General features: G+C 39.5%; 1 protein-coding gene across 1 annotated transcript; it reads right to left on the minus strand.

The window, feature by feature from the left end:
- Positions 1–11,313: 11,313 nt before the first annotated feature.
- On the minus strand, positions 11,314–17,585 carry cdc42ep3 (CDC42 effector protein (Rho GTPase binding) 3). The gene is made up of 2 exons (XM_077613286.1): positions 17,072–17,585; positions 11,314–12,931 (listed from the first exon to the last, which is right to left on the minus strand). Exon 2 carries the CDS (start codon positions 12,766–12,768, stop codon positions 11,713–11,715), a length of 1,056 nt encoding a protein of 351 aa, XP_077469412.1. The 5' UTR covers positions 12,769–12,931; positions 17,072–17,585; the 3' UTR covers positions 11,314–11,712.
- Between the last annotated feature and the right edge of the window lie 4,332 nt (positions 17,586–21,917).

Consider the following 21,917-nt stretch of genomic DNA (forward strand, 5'->3'; position numbering starts at 1 on the left):
TAAAAAAATAGGAAAAAGAAAACCCAATGATTGCTAAAAAATCTCTTTTGTTTGACAGTTTTCTTTCTCCTCGTTACAAGCTCCTGTCAAATGTCTCGGATGTGAGAGCCGGTATCGACTTTTTGCCAGCAGAACTGTTTGGGGACCATTTTGTGTGAAGTGCGTAAGTCAACCGTTCAGTGCTTACTTAAGTGCCTGCCATTTGAGATGTGAGCCCCAACTGGCCGAAGAGGTCATCTCTCAGGCACATGGCAGCGCCACTGAATGATGAAGGATTATATGAAAGCTTCAGCTGGGAATCTCAATTACCATTCCCCCCTCCTCCCATACCTGCTGCAATGAACCAGAGGGTAGGCGAATTTAACCCTGCGGTAGACAGTAGAAACTCGGGGATTGCGTACGCGTTTTCAAAAAGGTGGTTAGATAAGTGATTATCCATGTTTTTGTCATCCCCTGAGATGCAGAAAAACAGAATGCAACCTCTACATCCTCTATAACAAGAACACGATCCAAGAACATAAAGGGGCAATGAATCATGTGACCATTTTCTTGTCCTCTAACCATGAAGAATGCAGGCTACATGTAAACAAATTGTGCCTCATGATGAAGAAAAAACATGCAAATTCCTAATAGCAGCACCTAATGCCAGGAGTAGTCACCACAAAATTAGTTTTATAATTGTAGCTGAGCCTTACGGGTGTTTCAACAGAGAGCAAAGTTACCACTGTTCATTCAAATTCACTGTTCTTTCCCTTCAAAATTGGGTTACAGGAATGATATAACAGAGAGATGCATTGCAAGTGGAATGAAAAACATTACAGTCTTGTTAACTGTGAATTTAAACTGGCTGTGCACCAGCACAGAGGGATTCCTTTTAGATTGCTTCTTTCAGACACACAGCTGCACACTCTGATGGCAGATTCACTGCTAAGAACAAAGATGTGCGAAACCATTGGCGATAATGAAATTTCCAGCAATGTTTAAGACGAACTGCACCAAAACACTAAACTTAGGGAAACATCCTGGGTGTTTTCTGTGTGCATCATTTATAGAAAAAGAGGTAGAAACCCATCAAGAATGCCTAATATGTATAATTACCTAAGTAATTATGGGGCTATGTAATCCAAGTCTATAAACGTATATTAAATTTGACAATGGTCGATGTGAGTTGTTGCTGCCATAGCAACAGTTGGAACGAAGGAAAAATGGTTACTTATGAAAAATGCCTTGCCAAAGACTGCACGGCGGATGAGTGGTTAGCGCGTCGGCCTCACATCTCTGGGGTCCTGGGTTCAAATCCAGGTCACGTCCACCTGTGTGGAGTTTGCATTTTCTCCCCAGGCCTGCGTGGGTTTCCTCCGGGCACTCCCGTTTCCACCCACATTCCAAAAACATGCATGGTAGGCTGATTGGACACTCTAAATTGCCTGTAGGTATAGATAGGGGTGTGATTCTGCATGGTTGTCCTTCTCCTTGTGCCCTGCTAACGGCTGGCCACCGATTCAGGGTGTCTGCCGCCTCTGGATTGAATCACTAGCATCTTCAATAGAAAATGCTTATAAAGGTTTTAAGTACAGTTCTATATCTGGTACCGTTCATACAATCATGCATCCATGGCATAATTAGACAGTTTTAAAAATACCAATTTGTGATTTAAGCAGGGCCGGATCCCCTCACATATAATCATCAATCACATATATCCAGCGAGAAGTAACTATACATTACCTGGTGATCGTGATTAATGACACCTCTGATCATAGCTCAGCAAGCAAGATGAGTGTCTTGTCACGCCCATTGTTACTATAGATACTCACCTTGATGAGTTGGATGGATGGTGCTTTCGTCATAATGCCATTTCCTAGCTAGCCTTTAAAAGCTGTTTCAGTGAGGCAAAAGGTTAATGATATGGGAAATCCATGCATTTAATAATCCACTATGAGGCATGCAGAGCGGGAACACATGATGACTTCCAACTGCTACATAATAGCAGCCACAGGAAATAAAAGAAGCTATAAGCTGTACTATAAAACTTGGCTCTATGAAAAATTAACCATCAATCACAGGAGATCATGAGCAAATCAAAGTGGGATGTAACATTTTGGACCAAGGAGGAGAAAAGTGAATGAATGCTTAGAAAGGATGCAGAAACATTTTTTACCTTCTTTTTGTTGTTGTTGTTGTTGCTAAAACGCATATGATCTGTTAACATCATTCAAGTGGATTTTTTTCCTTCTGTAGTTTCATATATTATTTACATTTAATACAGAGAATAACTCTAACTTCCTTACAGCCGACTTGCTATTAGCATATATTCCATGTGGCTCAATAAAATAATACATAGACATATTACATCACCTCTCCATCCGCTCAAGCGTCGAACCTCTAACATTTATTGCTTGTGTGACTCTCGTTGTGTGTTATTGATCCACAGTGACTTTGTATGCAGAGCATCGATCAAATGCGAACACCTGACTTTTATCACAGCCTGCACAGCAAGCAACATGACGTTGTCGTGAGAGACATCTAGAATGGAGAAGAGTAAAGCATCAAATATAAAGGATTTTATATTCTCGCTCTCCCTCTCATTTCAGTTCTCGGATTCAAAGATTTCATTCAAATGGAAAATACTTCTTGACTCTGAGTTAATTAACACAACTCAACGGCGAGTTTCATATCTCAACAAAAATCTATTGCAGCATATCAACCAACGGAAAAATTCCATTGACAACATGACCACAATGTGAATAAAAGACACTTCATGACTACAAATTCTCTTCTAATTCACCCTATTCAATCTTAGCCATAGGTAGGAAATGAACATGCATTAATGCCACACTTTATTTCCTCAGTGATACAGCACAAGAGTTGTGGGGAAATAAGAGGAAATTAAGTCAATGATATGCTCATGAAAAAATGGTTGAGTGACTTGAAAATCTGCTGCTGTTTATTAGTTGTATATAATGCTTCCCATTTGGTCAAGCTGATGATACTATGTAACTATGAAAAATCTTTCCAACATTTCAATGACAGTTCTTAATTATAATAAGATTAAAATCCAGGGATGATGAGAGCAAGTTGCTTCATTTATAGTTATAAAAGTCCGAAATTTTCCTTATTGGCTTAGCATTACATCAGACATTTGTAATAGGAATCACAGATCTGTTTTAAATTAATTTGCCTAGCATTGAGAGTGATTACTATGAAATCCATTTCAACTGGGTTGGCTGGCTTTGAGTGATCATAGTGAACTGTCATAGATGGTGAGAGAGGTCTAATCTTTTTTGGACTGGTATGGGCGAATGGATGTTTGTTCACCTTTCCCACTTATTGTTGCCGCCAAAGCAAGCTGATGAGTTAAATTACTGTTGATGGCAGTACTGTCATGTTCTTATTAAAAATATATATTTTTTTAAAAACACTGTACCTTCAGGATCTAAGACACTTTCCATAATTCCTCAATTTGGATGAAACTCATTGATTAACTGTCTCTTGATTTAGAGCGATGCGCTCATAACTGCTCTGTCCACTTCAATTGCAAATCCCATCTGTCCTCCAAAGATTCCCATGAAAGGTGACACGATTTATCGATTACATCTTCAAATAACTGTCTGGTCATTTTAATGTAGGGCAAGGTTATTATAAGTGCCACACACAACGTTAGTGCAAAGACAATATGATATGTCAGGGCTTAATTAAATGTCAAGGCCTGGCATATTAATCTAATTACAAAATGGAAGCTTTCTAAATGGCTGCTCTAGTTCAAAATGTAAATTAATTGTCACACAATCACCATAGTTTTGGGGCTATGAGTCGCACCAGTCACAGAATACACAATGAAGAGGTAGATAATAGAAATATTTCGCAGTGGAGTAGTGCACATAAGTAAAATAATACACAACGAAGAGGTAAATAATATAAATATTTTGCACTGGATTAGTGTACATAAGTCGTTTATATGGGAGGGCAATTTTTCATCTGATTAGAAACCAAGAACAAACATAGTATGTTAAAGTAACAATAGTTATATATGGAGATCAATAGACAAAATAAGCATCTGTTAATATAACAGATTTTCAGATAACTGTAGCCTTTTAAAAACAACCTAAAGACTGTTGGTGGGGAGAGAGCGAGAGAAAAAACCTAATGTATAAATTGCAGTTTAGTCACAGGCCCTGCAAAACCATGAAAAAGTGTGATTTATAGTCCAGAAAACTGTAACATGCATTTAAATTAGGGCGAAGCAAAGGAAGAAGTGATAACTTAAATCACATGTTCAACTTTAACAAGAGGACACAAACAACACCACAAGTCTGCAAAAATGTGAACCTTAGAATATAAACCAAGAGAGCAACTTATGGTGACAAGAAGAGTATTCATCGAAGTATTCAGTGCAAGCAGGGTGCCACCCAGTGGTTACACACATGTCAGCAAGTGCTCACCAGTTGGACTTGCTTTTTATATGATGACCACATAATAGAGTAATTACTGCCCACAAACATGTTTGGGTCTCACACAAGAACCTAAAGTTTGTGGTATAGCATAGGAATAGTTACTGTGTAATTAAATTTCATTGGCACTTATATGAGAAAGACATTTAGATTTGAACACAATGGACGGCTTTTCTTTGTCTTTTGTTGCTTTTTCAACAATAGAAATAGGACACAGTCACACCATCTTTGAGATGGAAAAACTGTCTAGGACTGCTTCATATTATTATTGCCTTGTATTATTATAATTATTAGGATTTCTAGAGTGCTTGTTAACCTATTTACTGTGAACTGAAAGCAAGATGATATTATCCCTGTCGCCTTTCCAAATTACATCAGCTAAAAAAGTGTGATATTTTGAAAAATGGTCCTGGAAAAATTGCATCTATGACATTTTCTATTATTATATTAAGGGGCAATAAATGCATGCATATTCTCAAACGGCTGTTGTGATATCTCTAGATCTTGCAAATGCATCCTTTTCCATGAGTTCAAAACTAGTTTATGCCCATGCAATATTGTTGCCAGGAATACTACTGAGAAAAAATGAATTCATTAAACAAATAAAATACATATGTAGTACATAGAGAGTAAATTCTTTTACGTTTTATACAATATAGTATTCAATATTGGATTGTATGTGCATGTACAGTATACAGTAAATGGGAATTTAAAACAGGAGCATGTCAGTAACCACACATTCTAAATAGAACCATCCATCCATTTTATCGGTTAAGTGGAAATTTTCCCAGCCGACTTAAGAGTAAGAAGTGGGAACACCCATGGCTCAGTTGCAGTTTGAGACCAACTGTAATGAGGGGCTCTGGTTGGGGTTTTGTCAAAGGATATATTCATCCCGCTTGCAGCCCACGTTAGGTAACGTCACCACAACACAAAACCAAGAAAGCCTACAAATGTCTGTTATTTATTTAGACTGGGTTACTGGTAACATTTGTATCACATGCCATTGCTTGTTTCTGTTGAAAATGAAAATAACCATGAAAATAAATAACCTGATGGCAGACATTGTGACACAGACAGAAGACACATAGTTTATTTATTTATGTATTTATTTATCTCATCTCATCCTTTTTTCTGAACCGCTTTTTCCTCATTACAGCTGACTCCGGGCCCGAGGCAGGGGACACTGAATCGGTGGCCAGCTGATCGCAGGGCACGAGGAGACGGACAACCATGCACACTCACACCCATACGTAGGGGCAATTTAGAAGTTCCAATCAACCTACCATGCATGTTTTTGGAATGTAGGAGGAAACCAGAGTACCCGGAGGAAACCCACACAGGCCCGGGGAGAACATGCAAACTCCACACAGGTGGACTTGACCTGGATTTGAACCCAGGACCCCAGAGCTGTGAGGCCGACACGCTAATCACTCACTCCACCCGGCCGCCCCGTATTTATTTATTTAGTTAAATATTTACTCATTTATTTATCCATCTATTTATTTATTCGTTCATTCATTCATTCATTTATTACAGAGCTGGCAAAGCTTGGTAACAGTAGAGGGAGCTGTCACCACACCATCAAAGTGTACGTTTTGTTTTAGTTTTAAATATTTGCTGTTGCCTCAGACTTTCTTGTTTGTATGGTTATTTGTTTGTTTGTTTTTAAGAGATTTTGACCTGATCAGTGGCACGAGTAGTGCTGTCTTGGAATACATTGTATTAAAATATATTTCAAATGTACATATATATACAGACACTATAAACACAAGTCAATTTTCCTATAGCTATTTTTTATTGTGCTACAACTCATTTGAAAAATGACAGCTTAATGGTTACTATTGTAACAACAAAAGCTTTTCTACAATAGGTTAATTTTACACAAGTTTCACCTCTCCAAATACTAGTTGATTTATCCAACTACACGTTATTTGTGCAGCATGTTTACCTCTGATCAAAGTATTAGATGTAGGTCAAGGAGAATTTTCAGTGACAAGACAAAGTCAGGCTGGTACGGGCAATAGAACACCAGGTGACAAAATCAGGTCATGCCCTAGTCCCTCACTACTATATGGAGAAAAAGGTTCTTAGTTCTTACTGTAACTAGGCGTGTTGAGTATAATGGCATGAAAAAAACAAAGTTAACGAGTTTGGTTTGTTCAGGACACATGACCAATTGTATCAATGGATGTTATACTTTACCAAAATGTTCAGGCCGCTTCTGTTTCCTCCTGCTTAAAACTCTGTAGTTTATAGCAGTCCTAGATCATGCATTTTTCTTTTCTTTTTTACAGAATTTAGTTGAAATGTCCCCACAACTCTTCTTTACTTAATTTTGGAAGTTGCTATGTCGTGTTCATTTACAATTCAACTGATTCAAATTGACTGTTTAAAAACTCGTCCAAACAACCATAAAATCCAGCCATCAGCTGCTTTTTAGTGTTGTTTTAGAAAGAACACATCCCGAATCTCTGTTTGCATGGCTGGTTGGTGACAAAATATTAACTGAGAGTCTGGGGCACCCACTGAAACGGAGGGATCACACATGCAGGGGGAATAAGGAGAATCAGAGTGGGAAGAGTACCTTAAAAGGCAGAATCCTGAAGGAAAGAATGCTCTCCTCTGACATGTGCATAAACTGCATGCTTTACTGCAATGTTACAGGTATAACATGCCATCTGTAACAACTGCAACAAAAAAATGAATTAAAACTGTAATCAGTTTTGTTGGGAATTTACCACCTATCACTATCAAAATTTGCCAGGGCCAAGTGTTTAGCACTGATGTACTATTTTTAGGAAACACTTTTAATTTAAATCATAACATACAAGCCGATATCAATATTTCAAATGCTTTGTAAGCAAAATGGTCAATGATCTCCAAGTATAAATTTGTTTTCTATAACATATTGAGATAATATTGAAATAAATATAAGCACTCCAATATGTCTAGGAGTAACTACAGCTATATTGGTCTGGCTTATTTTGCATGCTAGTTAGGTTAATTAGAGACAGTGAATAATTTATTAGTAACTTTGAATAGATGTCTGTCACCAAGAGCCCTGAGGTATGTCACAAATAAGGAAATTTTGTTCCTGCCCCCTGGCAACAGAAGTCTGAGTGTTCATTTAGGCATACTGTTATTTTGGAAATTTGTTATTACAAATCCTAATCCTGATAACACAGTATACATATTTTACCAATCAATATAACCAATGGGGTCTTGTGCCTCCCACTTCTAGCAGAATGTGAGATTTGATCACACCTAGTAACCTTGTCATGACACACGAGTCAGCATTGCGTTTGACTATTGAGCAGATCTAATGTCAGCAGGGGTCAATTCCTGCTTTAATAAATGCTGTCTACAGTGTTGGACAGTCACTCAATATCAGCTGAATAGTAGCGATAAAGACAGTCTGACCTCTCCTTTTTATTTTTTTATTTTTTTATACAGCATGACTTGAACCATGATCCATAAAGCCAAAATGCAGAGCAATCCAACTGCTTTTCTGCAGAGAAATTTGAACACTGACCTAAGTTTGGTTCTATTTGTTGGCATCGGCTATGCTAATTATAGGACAGGCATGCATCCGTCAATAGTTGCCCCTCCCATGCATCCTCAATGACCCAACCGCATAACTGGCTCCAAGATGGTTGAGAGCAGCCATGTCATCAAATTAGAGTGACAGCGATGCTGTTGTTGACCCACCAGATCAAAAGAAGTCACATGATGTCACCCAGTAACTATAAGGGGAGACACTCCCTTATTTCAGCGCCACTCCTTTTTCACGGCATTATAGGAATTCAGAGACGGCTGCTTCGAGCAAATGTAGCAAAGAGCTAATGTATGAATACAGTCATTCCAACAACAGACTCCCAGTGGGCAACATGGTGGGCTGTGTCCGCTCTGCGTTGGTGGCATGTGAAATGTTCTAAACAAATAGCTTTGTGTGAAGCTGTAGTAAAACTTCTGTAATATAAAAAGCAGCGATCCATGGGAAACTCTTTAGAGCTTTGTCCCGGTTGCATTCTTCCTGATGTGGAAATAGAATGAAAGACTGTAAAATTTTTACATTGTTGAGTCAACAATATATTGCCCGTAGTGGTTTACAAATTAAATACTTATTGCAGTATTTTCGAGCATCCGTGCAGTATTTGTCACAGTGTTGGCAGGAGAACTGCCAAGTTCACTTGATTTAAGATGTAAATAAAATTGTCACTTGTGGAATGCAAACTCCACACAGGAAGCTCGGAGCCCAATATATTCATTCATTTATTTTCTGAACCGCTTATGCTCACATGGAGTGCATGGGGTGCTGGAGTCCTATGCACCACACAGTGAAGACCAACCTCAATTTTTTAACCCAAAAAATGTGACATTGGTACAGCATCAGGTGTTGGAATCAGTATCTGGAATTCCAAATAGCATCGATGCAACACTAGTAAAATTATTTCCTTGCTTTCTGGACAAACAGATTTATCCATACTGAACAGGTGAAAATACCATAATATATGACAAAAAGACTGGGAAAATTCTGTTAAGGATTCCCAACAAGATGTTTGAATGTGAGATACTATATGCTGAATTAGTAGAGCTGGTCTGGAAATTCCTTTCATAAGACAACAAAAGAAGAGTCAAGTCCTTCTTGGGGCTGAATAAAAAGACCCCGAGTAAGGGTTGATGCGCTGCAGATGGAAGTAAAGCTCATACCCTATGGATTTTGGCCTGTAGATAGCTTAGAGTGGGTGCACTGTTGACTGCTGTTTGTCTGACAGTAACCACGGAGAATTTGGTTTGTATCTTCAGCACCTGAGGGCTCTAGAGGAACGAGGGCGAGAGCTAAACAGAGCACTGTCACCTCTGAAGCACCGGAATACCTCTGTGACAAAACACAGATGCATTTAGCCAAGCTGCCCTGAAAGTCGAGTCAAATACAAAGCATAGTCCAAACAAATGGTGGGAGGTGGCATTTTATTGAAATCTGAAGTAGATCATTCAAGGATGGACTTTACTCTTTTAAATAAGGTGAATAAAAGCAAGACTTCATTTTGTGTCTCCTGTTTCTCCATTCATGACCAATGAAAAGGGGAAACATCTTATTAAATGTTCCCACTCACTCATTCATAGTTCAGGCCCACATGAAGGGCTCCTCCATTAATGCCTCCCTGTAAAAAAGAGTAGGCTTCTCTGTTCTAAGACTTGAGTGGAAATATTTGCACTCTGCTTTCTTTGGCTCTGGTGGCCCTTGGCCTTCACTTTATTCATCTGTGTAGTGACGACTTTACCCAAGACAGGAAAACTGAGGTACTGGACCTCTGGTTTGCTGGACAAATAGTAAATATTGTGTTTCTGTTGGTGGTAGCTAAATGACTGTTTGGAAAATTCCAGTGTACTAAGTAATGGCAAAGTCACTTCCTTGTCTCAAGTTAAAATGCGGGGGAGGTCGTTGGAATTATCTGATATTCAATGTCTAAGTGAATTCTTTATAGACCCCGAAAATGCAAACATTTAGAAGACAAGCAATAAGTCATAGTTTCCTAGTCTCTATAGAAACACAAAAATAAACCGTTAATGTTAAATACACAGCCATTAAACAAATACTCGGTGTTCAGACTCAAACATATGTCAAATATTTGTACTGGATTTCATGAAACGCTGGAATTTCCTGCTATTGGTGTCCAAAGATCTCTGGCATCCCCCACAGAAATTCTTCTGAAATGTTACACAACACACTACAAGATCATGGTGATGGATTCTCTTAAAAACCAAAGGCAGCTTCTTGGGGGTCCATCTGAAGTAAGCTGTCATCAAACCATTTAAGTACCATTGCCGGTGTAAAAATAGTAATTAGGTAGATCTACAAAGGTTTTCATTACACAAGTATGAACGTTGCATGTCTGTTCAAACATTTTTACACGAATGCTGGGATTTTCCAATGCCTGTACCTTTCTGCAAATACATACAGTAGGCTTTCTCTAACATCTGGTTCTAGGACTAATTCAGATGCTTTCAGTGAGCAGTTTGTGGTTGTTTATGGATACGTGATGGACCCTTGGGGATTCAGACATGTCCACCACAATGGCGCTGTCAATGGATAGAGCGGAATATAATAAATGGGTCTGGGTTTTGTTGATTATTTGCACATGAACTACGCTTCCTATCACAAAAACAGAGGATTTTGTTGCTTCAACTCACGCATCGCAGTAGCACATGTGCAGACACATAATGCGAGGACTTGTGAGGGCTACTGCTGAGGTGGTAGTTAGGTTCAAAAGACGACCTTAGCTGCTCTCTTTCAGACAGTTTTTATTTTGAAAAATGTCGGGTCAACACCTCTTTATTGTGGTTGGGATGAACGAAAAGATCCATCTATTGGTCAGCAGTGAACCAAATTTGCTTTTAGGTTGTATTTTTGTCGTTTACTAGCCCCAAGGCACTACATTTTGACTGATGAATAGTGTGACTAGGCAAGCCCCCCACCCCACTTCATTTGAAACAGCTGATTTATGTCTGGTCCTGGACATTTGTGCTCCTTGGCTGGAATGCAGAGAATGTCAAAGACCCCTCCTCTGCGTGTCCCCTCTACACGCAAACAAATGGTGCACGCGCCTTCCGAAGACCCTCCGGTGCTCCCACTGTAGGGCTGGGAGTCAGAATGGAAGGAATGTTAGCGGAAGGAAAATGACTCCATTTTGCCCTTTCTTTCAATCCCTACTTCTTTTGTAATTCTAAATGTTTCTTATTGTGTTCGTTTCAACACTTATGATTGTCAACCTTGTATTTGTGGTGCATTTGCATCAATAAAGTGGCATGATCAGGCAAAACTATTTTATTTGTGTTAGAATTCAAAACATGATGCATATTGTGGTTTCATTAAAAAAATGCATAATATGAAGAAACAAAATTAAATAGTGCTTTGGTAAAACAATGAAAAATAAACAACAGTGTTTGACACCTCAAATCTGGTAAAGAAAACTGAATATTGCATTGTCGAAATATGCATAATATTTATTTTTTAAAAAGACAATTAAAGGCACAATACTGTAACTCAGTACTACATGCATATGAACATGCCGGCATGGCCAGAAAAGAAAAGAAGATAGAGAGAAAACACTCCATAGAAGCCAGAATAGTTATATGTTTTGGTAATGAAAACATAGGCAGCTCTGTCTAACGTAGCTCAAATAGTCCTTTGTCTCCTCCTGGCTTGAGGTTGATCATTTGATCATTTCCCTTTCTCCTCCAAGGGCCTCAGTGCAGCTCAAGGCCTGCTTTTCACTGCGGGTTTATCCATTATGTTAAGCACATCATCCAGGATGGATGGGCCCAGATCAAGTTCAAGGGAGAGCAGTGACCCTGTGATTCGAGTGAGGGAGTCGTGTGATGTGCTTTTCTCTTTGGAAAACTCAATGTCAAAATCACTGATGCGGCCCTCCTCCACCCCACTGTCTCTGTCCACCCACTCGCCATTGCACTTGGAGCGCTCCTGCTTGAATTCCAGATTGATGTCGTCGCGAAAACGTTCTAGACCGTCGATTTTGTCAGTGAGACTACTGCCTTCATCGTGAGTTTTGGCTTTGTAGTCATCTTTTGCATAACTTTCAAAGCTGTCGCCGCTTGTATTGCTGTGAAGGCTTCCGTTAGCTTTGTGGCTGCTGTTATTCTGCCCGTTGATGTAACACATAGATTGCTTCTCAACCATGCCCTCTTTCTTGTTTGTTATGTTAGCTTTGATAACTTTGGATTTGGACTTCCTCATATTCTCCAGGAGATCCAGAACAACATCAGGCTTCGTCTGTATGTTTCGAGGGGGAGGCGAGGCCTTGTTGCTGAAGTTGTCCATTGTGTGGAACAAAGCATCCATCTGCAGGATCTCCACATCCTCAATACTGTCCGGTTTTACTGAGGATGTAGGCCCCGTTATGTGGCCTATGGGCTCCGTGGCCATGGAGAATACAGTGGAGGTGATCAATGGTAGGGTCAGTGCCTGACAGCCACCAATGGATGGGAGGGAGATGGCATTTTTGAGAACGGGAGATGGGGTCTCTGTAAAGGAAGCATCACCTGTACTATTGGCTCGCAGAAACTCACTTTGGATGCCATACTGAGGCTTTCCAGGTAAAAGCTCATACTTCCCTTGGAGAAAGGACATGTCTCCAAAGGCATCCCTCTCTCCACCTCTGCCAATGTGAATAGTGTGTCGAAAGTCGCCAAGTGGGGGACTTATCATGTCTGGTGACAAAATATCACGGAGGCGAAATTTTTTCCCCCTTTTAGTGTTGCTGGGTTTCAGGTATATGGGCGCTTTTGCTGGCATGGCTGTGGCTTTGGGACTCGGGGTAAATAGTAGGAGTGCACTATAACTTCCGGACTACAGCTCCCCAGGGAGAATCTTGAGTTACATCATCAGCGTTACATTGTCCATGCAGGTGTGACAAGGCTGCAGCACAGCTCAGATGGTGGATTGATTTTCCTTTTGTCTGAAATCATAGAAACAAAAATGTTAGCTTTTATTTTGTTCTATTTTTGTAATGAACCTCTAACAATTTCAGGTTTGTCAAATAATTTAGTTACTACTGGTAAGCAGTGTTTCAAAGTAAATAAATATAGATTGATAAATGATAAATGTAGAAGGCGAGGAGGATGAGTCTGCTTCTCTTTTCACGTCAGCCTTTTTTTGGTATACGCCATTATGGAAGTGCTAATGTGGAACAGCTGGCCAGCAGATTGGGTGAGGGGTAGTAAAGTGGGACTTTAATAGGATCAGTGGAGGGCACCCTGCTTTAGCACAAGCGCTACTGCGCAGGCACGCACAAGACGGGCGAGGGTTTTACAGGGATTGGAGACAGCAGTATAATAAAGGCAAGTGGATTTGAAGAAAGAAGGTGACGCAAATTGCAAATTGATTTAGCTTTGATGAACACAAGACTCTAATGTAGAAATGAAAAGGCTAAAACCCTATCAGAATGAGTAAATATTATAAGGGGTACACAATTTGATGACATTATTGATTCCTTTCTGCCTTCGCTGAGTTTTTTCCATTACAAACAAACCAGAGAATGTCACCACAAGCTTAGAGCGGAGTGAACCCTGCAAAAAGGCTGAGCACATTTGTTTTGGCTGCCATAGTGAGACATTGTTAAGATGAAATACTAGAGAAAAGAGAAGATTCCGTGTCTCTCTTTTTCTCTTTTTGCATGCAATGAGTGGCAATAGTGAGTGCTTGTCCATTTATAGGCATTTATTCATGACATGTGTCAGAAGTGACCGACTGACAGTATATTAGTGAAAACAGTAAGGTCTAGTCTCACTAAAAATAAAACAAAAGTTAATGAAAAAAACACTTTAAAAAACATATATACTACATTGCAGGCCACAGATATACTGCGTCAATCTTATCAAAGACATTTGAAACAGGCTGTGTTTATTCAGCATCACATTAGTGCGGCGCCGAAGAGACCTTCTCTCACTGGGACTTGAAACTGCTGCTCTGACAGTCATTTTAACATGAATTCCAGTTCTGTGGAAAGTGCAGCTATAAAGCACAAGGTGAGAAAAATGCACTTTGGGAAAAGTCTTTTTGACTCAAAGAGTTATCCTGTAGATAGTTGTGACAAATATCGTTACCGCAGTGAGCAACAACACTGCTCAATTGTTCTGGTGTATTTGAGTGCTTTTGTGACATGCCAGAGTGCAGTTGTGATTTATAGCATTTTGAATATATAACAGGCATCAAGAGTAGAATGTATTTGCCCATTTTGCCTAACAAATACAAACGAAAGAGAGTTGCAGTGTTTTTTAAAGTGTTGAGCATAATCCGTAGTTTTCATAGATGATACTTTGTTTTCATTCTCACAGTGTTCTTGCCTGATCCTTGTCTATTCTTTGCTGTAGCCTTAAGCCTGTCACCAGATATCCGTTTGACAAGCCTCACTCATGATGGTAACCATTGAAACACACATTCTTACTTGATCTTCTTCCAGAGAAACTTACCAAAGAGCTGTTTTCAATTTTAGGCTCTTCCAGTGTAAATATTTTACATTTATCACTCTCTTCTGGCGCTGTACCTACAGCTTTCAAAACATGATTATTTATTTATTATTTGAGTCTTACTCAAAAGACCTATCTTTGAACCCTAAAATTTGTCGAAAATTAAGGTCAATGTCAAACCTTCCATTTTTCTTGAAAATTCTTGAAAAAAGTTCATCACATCTTGTAGTTTTTAAATAGAGAGCATATTCTATTTGCGCTGCAGAGTTATGGTATGGCTTACCTAGGAAAATTAGAATGGCCACATCAGTGGAAATGTTGCATTCACACCTTAAAATTTATTTTTATACCCTGGCATTTAGCTAATACTAGACTTTTTAACTGCCGCTTTTCTTCTCTTAATTTAGACCTCCGCCTGCTGAGAAAGGGAATATGTGTTGTGCACGACTAAGTAAATGTTTTCCTCAAAGCAGAACTGTTTCTCAAACCTTTTTAAGAGCTTAGTACAGTTGAGGCTCAAGAGTGTAAAATTTCTACGATCTAAAAGCATCATTGTGCGGGCTGACACAGGTCACAGGTTTCTTTAGATTTTCCCTCTGCAAGGCTTCTACCATAAAGAAAAAGACTATTAACAAGCAAACCTAGTCCTGACCTCAACCCCATCAAACACCTGTGAGAATAACAAAAGCAATAAGTGGAGCCAGTCTTCTAAGAGCACTGACTTCAGACCTCATAAATGTTGGACCCAAATTCTGTCTTTTGGGAAGAATGTAAGCTTTTGTATATGCAATGGTGTAAGCAAGTCCCTATTATCTGCTTTTGGCTGAGTAGTGCCCAGGTGTACCAATGTCTTTACAGCATACCCCTGGATTATCTGTAAACTTGATGAAATGGCAAATTGCTCTGACCTAAAAATGGTACTCTCAAAGGGAGTTGCTCATCCCAGCCAAGGTCAGCATTTGTGGCCCGTAACAAGTCAGCTGGTGCGGTGTGGTGAAAGCAAGAGGCCCTGACCTTCACATCAGACATCCTGCTGGTAGCTCATTTTGGCTTATATGGCAAACATGAGAGGAATTCCAGAGGTCACATGCAAAGTACTGGGAAAACAATCCTGCTGCTTTTGGCTACTGCAGCCAACACACCTGCAGGAGGTGTGGTGAGGAGAAACTAAGCTCCCTGGAAATGACTCAAACAGTCAGAATCTCAACAATCATAAATTCTCGTCAGGCCCATTCAGGAAGGAAAACAATTGACTTAACCACAGCTGCTTACGGTAAACAAGTCAGTGAAACATTTACAGATCAAATGAATCTACAATTTTCAAGGCACTCTCATATGGCACAAAGTCAGGCGCAGATTTGCACCCTTCTCTTAGTTCAAACAAGGCTAGCGTGGCACGTGCCAACCAGTTAGAGCCAAGTAGCGCCACCACAATAAAATGCGGTCACGTTTTTTTATATCTCTGGGGAAATGGAATCTGATGATACTCCTTGCTAAATATACCGGCCGGAGCATTTATTCTGGGTGATAACCATAATATCGTCATGTCAGCAACAGCTATCTGCATGGGCACGGAGTGATTTGGAGCTGCTCCAACCTCTTTAAAAACAGAGCTTTGCTTCATCAGTCCCTGCTCAGGGACTTAGTTATTAAGTGTGGGGGCAGCATAAGAAGCAAAGTGTTGAAAGATTTTGGCATCTGGCATTCAAACGTGTGGCTCGTGATTCGCGTGGGCATTTGAGGGCATGTCACGTGCAATAGAAATAGGTCAGTATATTAATAGTGGTATAACCCTATGAAAACATTGCATATTTCTTGCAACACTACATTAAGCAATAAGTGCAGCTGTTAAAATGTGACCTGTTTGGGACTTCCGTATTTTTTTAAATATGGGTTCCTCACGAAATTAACTATAGTGCTCCCAGTTTTTTTGTTTGTTCTTGTTTGATATTCATGGTTAATTATCAACATATAAAGACCCCTTGGAAATTATTGGCTTTGCTTTCATGCCTTTCAAAACCTCAAGTGAAAATAGTAGCCTTAGACTAGTCTGAAGTGTTTATTTCCTAAAAAAAAAGGGGGTGGGGGACTCAATTACAGGCAATGGGTTTACTTCTGAGGGGCCTGGAGGCAATGTGAAAGCAGGGTGGAGCATTTATTCTGTCTATCTTGATCCCGTTTTACCACCCGAACGCTGTCAGCATAATCATTGGCGTGTGATGGCCAGAAAATCCAAATCAAAGAAAACCAAATGTGTCAAGAATTCCAACATACAGTGTTTAAAAATAGACTCTTTCTCTCCATTTGCTTGTTGAATAATAATAAAAACTGTATTTACTGTGGATGTACATCAGGCACATAGCTAGACTACTCTTGAGGGAGCATGCTATGTTGCTCTTGGCAGTCAAGTGTCTGACTACAAGAACCTGCTTTACACCACTTGTATGCATAACACGTGTCGGTCTAAGCCAGCAATCTGCTTGAGAGATTTGCTGAAGAGGTAAATAAATATACACAATATGTACTACATATGAACCAAGGCATCTATTAGGCAAGTGAGCCTAAAACACTACAACTCCTTATGACATTCAGCATTCCACATTAAAGATTTAAAATGAACTTTCACTTACCTTCTCAGTTAAGGCTTTATCCTCCTGAATCGCTGTCTTAGTCTGTCTGTGTGCGGTCGGCTTCTCTTGTGTCTTCTTGACACTGCCTTGCCTCCCTTCTCTGCCTCAGGGCTGCACTTCTGTCGACCGGGACGTCTGCCGGACAGCTGTTTCTGAATTGCTCTTCGGCCCCAATTCCTCTATGAAGTAAGTCGAGTCTCCTCCTATATCTCCCTTCCTCCCTCCTCTCCTCTGCTCTTCATCCCTCCTCTTCGTCTCACTCTCTTCTCATTACCCTCCCCTCTCTCTGGAGCGACACCTGTGCCTGTCTGTTGTCTCTCCCATCCGGTGCTCAGATTATTTTTCCTTCAATGCTTCCTGGTGGCACCAACAGCATGTGGATGTCTGGCTAAATGATTTGAGCCAGAGTGTGCACAGGTCCATGCGCTCACCCTGCCTCATTTGATCTGACTGTGTAAACGCTCACATCTGATAAGAGCTCCTCTGTAAATGCTGTGGGCAGCCTGCAGGCATTTGACCGGACTAGAATATTTCTGAGCGTCTTTATTCTTATCTGCCCATCAAATGCATTCTTTTCACAAGCACCACCTCCCTTTTCCTGTCAAAATTCAGCATTTGGCTGAATACACAATATGCTAAGCCCTATCCTTGAAAGTTGCAGCAGGCTGGTCCGCCAATACGATTGGGCTAATTGCCGCAGAACACTGCAGCACTGCAGTATCTGCAGAGGACATGTAGGTCATAGGACAGTGCTTCAACCAAATAAGATACACACACTGCATTCTAGCCAAGATACATTGATGCGAACTAAGGCCATTGTGAATGTAATTTTCTCTCTATTTCTAATCCATATATAAACCGTAAATCTCATCATCTTGGTAACTAGAACTGCTCACGGACAATTTCTAGCTTTAGTGCTGACTACATTATGAGGCATATTTCACTTTGCGTGCACCTGCTAGGCTAGAAGAAAAACATCTATCCATAAATAAACAGAAAAATGGCAATAAAAAAAGAAACCTGCTTTATTACATTCTATTTTGGCTAGTTATGCATGTATTTAGTACTGTAAGTCAAATACAGGCGATCAGAAGCAGTGATGGTAATTGAACATGAACGCTTTCCTGTCAGCCACATGATGCATTTCATCATCATATTAGCACACCCCCACATCTTTGGAGACAGATTTGCTTTCTTTCCCTCCCTATTCCCTACTGTGTTTTCTACATTGAGCTTTGCAAAGTCTCTTATGAATTACAATGAGACACTTGCACTAATAAACTTGGACAGACAGTAGTCGTAAGTGAGTGAGAAGCCCATCAGTGTGCAGTTGTCAGGGTGAATGATTGGGAATTAAACTCATGTTGCCTGCATAACTGGCAGAGACTGTATACATTATCAGGGATTTGTAGTAGGAATAAATGGGCATGATTAACTCATTGACTGCGATGGATGTTCACTCTATTTTCACTGTGGGGGCCAGTTTAAATGGAGTGGATGTCTACTGGTGATAAACTAATTTAGAAGCACATGAACAGAGCCACTTGATTGGATATCTATCATCATCAATGACAATAAAATAGTTAATATTAATCATTCCCGTGACCCTAGTGAGGATGAAGCTGTTCAGAAAATGAGATGAGATGAGACATTAATAATTCAAGAACCCCTTCAAATTATGACAACTGAGGGCACATTTATATAATCCGTTGCATACTAGCATGCATGCATATGTATTTCGGTGTTGTCTCTGACTCACATTTCCCTCCAGTTCAGGAGAACCCAACAATGAAGCTTTCTATTACTCTCTTGGCCTAAAATGCTCTGCTGATGTCACTTCTCCACACAGCAAACAGACTGAAGTAGTAGGTCAGCTCAGGCTGTAAACACAATTTTCTTGTCACTTCTGAAAGCTGAGGTGAGCTGAAAAGGTACATGCAACTGACTTCATAGTTACAGAATGAATTTGAGTTCTGTTTACGCCTAACTCAATTGACACATAAAGCAACTACACCCTTCCTCCTCCACTTGCTACCATTCTTGTTCACACCCAATTACAGAGCAACTTTCAGCAGTATCACTTCCTATTTAAGGGAGGCCGTGTGAGTAATATGTTGAGTTTTCTCACATTCTGATGAGGTAAAGAGGCTATTTTGGGTCTTTTCACAGCATTCTATATGGTCTCCGATCTTATAATGTTAGGCTATATAGGCAACGTGGGGAAACGTAGCTCAGTGGTAGAGTATGCGTTTTTCAACCCAGACATTGTGGGTTTGATTTCCTATCTTGGTGCACCTGTCTAAGTATCCTTGAACAAGATACTGAACCCCACTTTGCTCCTGATGCTGTTTCATCTAAAGCAGGGGTGTCAGACTCTGGTTGGTTCGCGGGCCGCGTTAACGTCAACTCGATTTCATGTGGGCCGGACCATTTTAGATATAATATTTAGATCTTTTTTAAATAAATGGATTAAAAGAACTGGATTAAAAGCCCTGAATATTCAGTTTTTTATAAATCTAAAAAAAATGTTTATTTTACCTTTTTTTTATATATTTTTAGATTTTACAAAATGAGATGTGATCTAAAGGAAAATAATGTATACTGGTTCAGTCATTTAAAGGTGCTGTGTCGGTGTAAGTCCATTTACCATATAGTATATTATTTAAAAAGAATTAAAGAGCAGATTATCCCATGCTTTATCAAAGGCAGGTATTAATTAGTAATGCTGAGATAAGGACCTTTAGAAAGGCCATTTTCTAGAGGAAATCATTCTAAAATGATAAGAATATAAATTTTGCAGAACAAATTGCATCTGTCAATGTGGATGCCATTGATGCCACAATTTGATGGTGAGGGGTTTGTTCAAAAGCTTAGCAGATGAGTAGTCATGTGAAGGAGATGGCATTGTGGGAAGTCTAAACATTGTCTTACATTGTGGCTATATCCTAAAATGTATATAGCTATGCATGTCTGTGATGTGCGTGTTTTCATGGAAACCTTTGCAGTAGACCACGCAGAGCAAAGTTAGTCCCTTCGCTTGGGTGTCTGTTTTGGAATTGACCAAATTTGGAAAGAAGAAAATTTTAATTCATGGTAATTATTTTCAGGGAAACTAGCTCAGCAAAAATCTCAGCCATAGATTTTGAAATATGTTTTAAATGAGCAATATTCACTCATATGACATGCATTTGAATAATAAACTATGCTTTTGTATTTGAATTACAGTTTATTTTTTTCAAGGTAACAGGGAAGCTTTTCGTTTCGTCTTTTTCTCTTTTTGTCAGGGGTGATGAACATCAAGTGAATCACTTTTTTTACCTAAAGCAAAGAATACTGAAAACAGTTTTCATTTAATAATATTTGTTCCAATTTAAATGTAGAGCAAACATGCAAATCAGTTTAATTCTTATCATAAGCTGATTGAGTTAGATGTTGAACATCATACAACATCACAAATGTAATAACATGGATTAACTCCTGGAATGCATTCCATATCAAAGTCTGATAAACATGTAAGAGTAAACTTTGGGATTCCCCCGCCCAAAAAAGTCCTGCAAGGAAATAAACATCTTATCTAAAATGATGTAGTCCATCCACATTAAGACTGTCAATGTCTGTCACGCATCCTTAGAAAGACAAATGAGTCACAAGTGATATGTAACTTGGTAGTTTTCCCCACTAGAATTTCCTTCCATGGTGCTTCTGTGCAGCAATCACCATGTGGTTGTGGCCATTTCCAACTGCCTACATCCTCCTCCATCCACAGCTAAAGTGCTATTATGTCCATGAGAATTAGCAGACCGCTTTGCTCGCCCCTATCACCACAGCCAAAAACCACAAAGCCTCGCCCTGACCACCTGGAGGCACTCAATGGGTTTGTTATATTGTCGTTTAGCTCTTTATCGTTCTTTGCCTTTCTATTACACGTATAGATGTAATTTATTTACCCACTGTTAAAAGACAAATTGGCAAAACTTTAAACAATTAGTACAGTTTTCTTGTTCTTTCAAGATGATGATGAAATGAGTTTAGCAGATTGATAGTCTTTGCCCCTTGGCAATGTCTGGTTTTCATCACTTAAGTATCTCACACCGTATCTCACACAATTGGAACAGGATCTACCATAGGGAATTTCGAGAATGTACACAAGCGGCATTATGTAATAATCCTTTCGTGTGGGCGAGTTGTCAGTAATTGATGGATGTATGCAATTATCATGTAATTGCAAAAAATCTTACAAAATTCGGTTTCACAAGTGACGGAGAAGGCACATTTATTCTTGTGTGCTCGAAATTAAGCACATTCTAGTGAATATAACACAGTAATCACATGCATATTTGTTTATTTGTAAAATAACCACAACCCTGTTGTTTTCACCCCTCCATTTTATCATCTACAATCTTGCCAAATGATTGCTTCCTGTTTTTCTACTTAGCTTAGGTTTTGGGCAATGGTTTATTGAAATCCAAACAAACTCTTGTGTGAACCAAATTAATTATGCCTTCAGGATAATTTGTCTTCACAAGAATAAAAATACTCATACTGTACGAAATAGACATATATTTTGTACAAAGTGATACTAATACTTGTGGAATCTAGTGGTATTTACCTCCTATGTGGATCAGTTCTTTAAAACATGCGATTTGATTTCCAGCTGTGACCATTTAATAATGGTGAGATTATCTTTAAGAGCTCAAGTTATTAAACACTTTGAGGGATCCAGACTGACTGTTGCCAGTGTCAATCTTAGCAACTGTACTTAAATGTACAAATGTACCACTCATTAACGTTACCGCTTAGTCTCACCCAGGTCGCGGTTGTGCTGTCCCACACCAGGGGTTAAATC

Source organism: Stigmatopora argus, chromosome 11 (assembly GCF_051989625.1).
Source record: "Stigmatopora argus isolate UIUO_Sarg chromosome 11, RoL_Sarg_1.0, whole genome shotgun sequence".
Classification (NCBI taxonomy): Eukaryota; Metazoa; Chordata; class Actinopteri; order Syngnathiformes; family Syngnathidae; genus Stigmatopora; species Stigmatopora argus.